Source organism: Peromyscus maniculatus, chromosome 5 (assembly GCF_049852395.1).
Source record: "Peromyscus maniculatus bairdii isolate BWxNUB_F1_BW_parent chromosome 5, HU_Pman_BW_mat_3.1, whole genome shotgun sequence".
Taxonomy (NCBI): Eukaryota; Metazoa; Chordata; class Mammalia; order Rodentia; family Cricetidae; genus Peromyscus; species Peromyscus maniculatus.
In genome coordinates, this window is record NC_134856.1 from 63,318,901 (window position 1) to 63,324,900 (window position 6,000).

Below are 6,000 nucleotides of genomic sequence, written 5' to 3' on the forward strand. Positions count from 1 at the left end.
ATTTACTAAAGTGTTTATTATGTATTCTACAAGGTCTTAAATTCAGGGATAGCAGGGCACTCAGGACTGTATCCAATCCCAAGGCTCCACTTTTTCCATAGAATTTTATTTTATTTATTTCTGATAAGTACAGGAAGAAGTTTCCTGGCTCAAAGAAGCATTGGGCTGTTTCAAAAGCGAGTTCAGTACACACCAACAATAGGAGGCAGCTGCCAGCATGCTATAGCTTCGTAGTGATGGGTCCATTCCCACTGGTGCTTCTCATCTTCATCAGCCTTCCACAGTCCACATGCCAAAAACCCATCCCTCTGCCCTCCACAGCATCTTAATAGCATTTCTGAGTCCTGTACAAGGACACTGTGCAATCTGAACGACTATGAAAGGCCAGCAGAGGGGTTGGGGGGGGGGAGGGTCCGTGCAGTTTGGGTGAATCACAATTGTTTTATTTTATTGGCGGTTTCAACATCTCTTTCCATTCTCTTTGCCTTGTCAGAACCAACAGACCTAGATAAAAAGAACACAGAAATTAAAATTGATGAAACAGGTAAATTCATCTTACTGCTCAGCCTCTATTTTAATTTCCTATGATTTTTGTTGTTTGTAAATAAGCATCTCTGAAATCCTCATACACGAGTGTATCCAGGCAGTTCAGATAAAATGAGTCCCTGTGCCTGAGTGGGTGTAGATTGGATCCTTGTCACAAAGTGCTGTATGTCCTTAGCTGACTTGGGAGGGACACTGTGAGGTGGCACTTCCAGGAGTAAGTATACCCAACCCCTCCCTGCCTGAGATTTTTCACTGAAACACAATCACAAAATTATGGAGACTATTCATGTCATCATTTGAAGGCAACAAATCCTTGTGTTTCCTCGCCTCCCAGGTGGAATCTTGAGGAGGGCAGAAACCTAGCTTCTCTGGGGTCTGGTCCTGTTTCCTGTCACCCCGCAGTCTAGGGGTGACGTTGATGATGGGACTTTCTTAGGGACTGCTTTACACATCAAGCAGTCAAGACCCGTGTTCCACAGGGCACGCTTTCTCCCGTTTGACAGACATCAGGACTGAAACAAAAGGAGCAGAGTTTATCAGGGGTAGCCTTGGGTGTTTGATCAACTCTAAAAATGTGTGGTTTGGGTTAGTATTTCCTCGGTGCTCAGATGTAAGACGCAGTATTGGGGCTAGGTCCTGGAAGCTTCCAAACCGCCTGGCCAGCACTGCTCAGAGCTGGCAGGGACAGTGAGGCACCATTGTCATCTGCTGCCTTTGGAAACGTGGTCCTACCATATGCACGGCCAGCACAGACCGTCAGAAACACCAACCACAGGCCTGCGATGCTGGAAATGTTAGCACATTACCGAGTCCACACAGCTGTAAACTTTATTAGAAGTTGTTTCAAAACAATCTTTCATCAAGGGAGAGAGTATTAATATGCCCCCAAGGCTTGTTTTCCCTTGTTTAGGGACTCGCATCTCATATTTTTAGTTCTCGCTGATTGGAATCTCAGTTGATCAGAGCACCATTAAGTAAACACCACACAAGCTGCCCATTAGCATTTCAGGCCTGCTCCTAGCACCAGGTAATTAGGCTCAAAGCTCCCATGCTAATAACGTCTCATGTTCCACTCTGCAGCAAACACATCCCTAGTGACTCCTTTGCAGAGCAGCGTGACCATCTCCAGCAACACTGCCAGGGTGGTGAAGACGCTATTAAATGTCTTCTCTTCGGCACAGCAACAGACACTGTTTCTTAATCGGTGCCACAGCCCTTTCTGCATGATAGGAGTAGGCATTAGTTTATTCAGGAAAAAAAAAATGTCTCTCTTTCAGTATTACTAGATAGTTTGGGGTCTAAGGGTGTTCATGGCTTTCTGTGTAAAAACCCACAGGGACACTAGGAACAGCATCTGGGCCTGCCTGGGAAGTCAGGTAGAATACAGGAGAATGTTTAGATCCACCCGCCGAACACAGTAGACAACTGTGTGGCCAAGATTTGACAAAACTTCACACCTGCACACCGAAGGCTGGGGATGTAGCTCAGCTGCTGGAATGCTTACCCAGCATGCACTAAACTTTGGGTTTAATCACATATGTATTAGGCATAGTGGTCCATGTCTACTATCCCAACACCAAGGAAGTGGAGGCAGGAGGATTGGCAAGGTCATCTTCTGCCATATGTCAAGCTCCAGGCCAGCCTGGGCTTTCGAGACCCTGACTCATCATAACTAACTCTCTGGATGAGAACTATAAACATATCTGTCACTCTAGAGGGATATAAACTAGGTTGTGACCTCAGTGTCCACCTCCAAACCCCAGCACCCTCACCTCCCATCTCCCCACTCCTCCAGCACTGGAGCATGGAATGGCTCATAGGTCCCTCCCCTTTTTCCTGGTCTTCTGTCTACTCGCATGTGGCCTCTCAGCATTCATGAGTCCATCTTGTCTCATGTCCTTAGGGAGCACCCCAGGATATGAAGGGGAAGGTGATAGCGACGAGAACATCTCCAGGAAGCCAGGCAACGTGCTCAAGACCCTGGACCCCATCCTCATCACCATCATCGCCATGAGTGCCCTGGGGGTACTCCTGGGTGCCGTCTGTGGAGTTGTTCTGTATTGTGCCTGTTGGCACAATGGGATGTCGGAAAGAAACCTGTCTGCCCTGGAGAACTATAACTTTGAACTTGTGGATGGCGTGAAGTTGAAAAAGGACAAACTGAACCCACAGAGCAATTACTCAGAGGCATGAAGGCGCGGAGCTGGAGGGAGCACCGGAGGACGGAGGTGGGAGGACAGTGGAGGTGCGGGGACTCTGTTGCTCTGCTCTCACTGTAAGCTGGGAAGGGCGTCTGTGACGCCACGCCAGGCTTTTCTCAGGAGCTTCAATGAGCGTCACCTACAGACGCAAGCAGGTGACTGGTAACAACCGGAATCATGTACAGCCCGCTTTCTTGGTTTCGTTTGGATAATCAGAAGCCAGTTGAGACCAAGTGTGACTGACTTCATGGTTCATCCTCTTTGTCCCCTTTTTCCTCTCTCTCCTTACCCTGTGATGGATTCTTCTCGGAAACCGCAAAATCCAAGATGCTGGCACCAGGCGTTGTTCAGTGGGCCCTTTTGATGGATATGTGACCTGTAGCCCAGTGCCCAGAGCCTATTAGCATAATCACGTTTCAGGGGATGCCAACATCCACCTTTGCCTCGCTACCCACAGCGAGCACAAGAGGGGGAAAAGAATTAGACTATTTTGTCTGCAAAGTACTGTGGCCTCAGTACCCATATCGCGTGTCAGCTCTGTTTACCAAGCAATACCGACAGATTTTCTTGATGTTTTACAGTGTTGTACCGAATCTCGTGTTTGTGACCTCCATTCAGAATACCATACCATGCAGCCACCAAACTGCTGGCACCCGGGTGTCCCGCTGATGACCACCACAAGTCTTCGGCACTGGCTAGTCTTCGTCCTCTCAAGTGCCTTTTTGTTTGTACTGGTTCCTTGTGTCCCGTGGATGACCCACTCTGTTTCTGGTGAAAACCCTTCTCTTCAATCAGACCTGGTGGCCCACTGACTAAGAAGAAAGTATATTTTAGTGTGCTATGCCGACCCCGGGAAGGCAAGGGCTCTGAAGACCTGGCAACGTGGCTTACTCATTCTGCTTTTTTCTGAAGTTCAATGTCATGTCTCTTGACCCTTTGTATAAAGCTGCAACGTTCTCTCTCACTGTTCTTTCCAATGGAATGTATTTTCAGATGTAAACTCTTGGCTTTTTCTCTCCTCCCCCCGTCCTTCCTTCCTCTCTTAGAAGTGAAGCATTTGCCACTGTCCAGAATGAACCTTGCAGCTTTAACCTGCTGGCGATGGCGAACAATTTTACTAGACTTTATGTTTTAAGATAATTAAGTAAGGGGAATTCCTAACTTTGTCCCCCAAAGTCTAACTTTGGGTTTCTTGTTAACTGGTTAAAGTGACAGTATCTTTTTTCCTGAAGCCATGTACCCATCCATTCTGATTAGATTGATGTTTGACAGGAATGTTTTCACCTAACGGAAGTCTTAAATTGAAAGAGAAAAGAATACAAACTGGCTTCCAGATGAGACCCACAGGAAACACTGAATAGAATCCCCGAGTCTAAAAGGACATGACAATTTTACATCCAAATATACAAAATGACCTGAGAACCTTGCAGTTTTGTTATTGGGTCTGAGGAGGGAGGAGAAAGGAGCAGCTCATTTAAGAAATAAACAATAAACCTGATGCCTGAGGCAAAGCTATTTTAAGACCAGGCAGAAGGGGTGCATAAAATCCAAACAACAGCCATTCAGCAGAAACCCTGAAAAAAATAAATTTTAATGAATGCTTTCAGAAACTTCCAATGGCTCATAAAGAGAAAAGGCCTACCTTAGAGCTGGCAAGGCGTACCCCTCCACAGCACAAAGAGGTAGATATCTTAACCCAAAGCAGCTTTCCAGCTGGTGGACTCTGTCTTGCTGAGCTGTACGTAAGAACTCTGGACTCGACCTTTCGCGTGTGGCTACAGGTCTCAGTTATTGTTTCTTGGAAATCATGTTTGCTTCCTGGATGAAGGGTCCATTCACCTTGGTTTAATGGGATTGCGAATGTCTTTTTTCCAGGAAAGTATTGATCACTTTAAAAAAATGAAAATAAAAAGACTATGTTTCCATTCCCAGGGGCATCTATTCACTTGTTACAATCATACTGGGAGGAAAGCATTAAGTGAGAGTTTGTTTCTAAGGCAACAGACTCGACCCGTGTCCTCAGCCAAGGAAAAATGATACTGCAACTTTAAATTTTAAAGTACCTTGCACTGATAAATATATTTAAAAGTTATATGTTTATAAAGTTATTAATTTGTAAAGGCAGTGTTACAAAATGTTCAGTTTATATTGTTTTAGATTGTTTCGTAATTTTTAAAGGTGTAAAATAACATATTTTTTCTTTATTGAAATCTATAAGACTTTCTGTAGTAAGATGTCTCATTTTCTGGTATATTATTGCTTCATGTTTTGTACCCTCATAAAATTTTGTGCAAATTTTTTTTACAGAAATTTTTATTTTCTATGATGATATGTATGACACTTGTAAATTGTTGTTTCAAAATGAACAGCGAAGCCTTAACTTGAAATGACATTTGTATTCTCTGAGTAGCATAAAAAACCACCTAGAATGAACTGTAACTTAAGCTCCAAACTACACATTCCAAAGAAGCAGTTGAATTAAACATTTTCATAGAAATCCCAAACCTGATGGCTGTTATTCCATTAGCTCTGTTCTTGGTAAAGATGTTGGGGGTCAGCCCAATGTCCAGTACCTTCCAAGATTGAAGTTATCTTTTCGAAAGAATCTCCTAGTGGGAGAGAGCAAGCAGACCCCTCCTTCCCAAAGCAAGAATCTGAAACCAGGTCTTTAGGGCTGAGCAAGGCAGAAGTGGCCTCTAAGTGGACATTTTTTTCACCCAAATTATATTGGTTTGTACATCCACGTGGTGACGTTGGTTTTATAATACTAACAGATTACTGTTGGTGACTCTTGCTTCTGTAGGAAACAGGTAAATTTACATACTGATTATATACTAAATTTAGGGAAAGGGGAAAACTGAGTATATATAGTGTTATAACTGTCCATTTAGTAAGCCTTGGGGAAATGCCTATTTCTTTGGGGACCAAAACAATAGGAAAAAAAATCACACACACACACACACACACACACACACACACACACACACACACACACACATCCCAAGAAAGGACAAAAAAAAAGTGTTGAGCCAAAACACCTTAAATAGGTCCTTTAAAAAGCTTGTCACAGCCAGGCGGTGGTGGCGCACGCCTTAAATCCCAGCACTCAGGAGGCAGAGCCAGGAGGATCTCTGTGAGTTCGAGGCCAGCCTGGTCTGCAAAGTGAGTTCCAGGAAAGGCGCAAAGCTACACAGAGAAACCCTGTCTCGAAAAACCATTAAAAAAAAAAAAAAAAAAAAAAGCTTATCACAAC

At 44.3% G+C, this 6,000-nt stretch overlaps 1 protein-coding gene across 4 annotated transcripts in view; it reads left to right on the plus strand.

Moving 5' to 3' along the window:
• Window positions 1-5,251, plus strand: part of Nrp1 (neuropilin 1) — a 154,843-nt gene extending 149,592 nt beyond the window's left edge. For 2 of the 4 annotated variants that reach the window (XM_042277894.2, XM_006982511.4), the window contains 2 exons: window positions 494-544; window positions 2,450-5,251. In XM_042277894.2, coding sequence (XP_042133828.1) covers window positions 494-544; window positions 2,450-2,739 — 341 coding nt within the window. In that variant the 3' untranslated portion in view covers window positions 2,740-5,251. The remainder of the gene's footprint in view (window positions 1-493; window positions 545-2,449) is intronic. The other 2 variants (XM_076572365.1, XM_076572366.1) reach the window with 1 other exon arrangement.
• The last annotated feature ends 749 nt before the right edge of the window (window positions 5,252-6,000 follow it).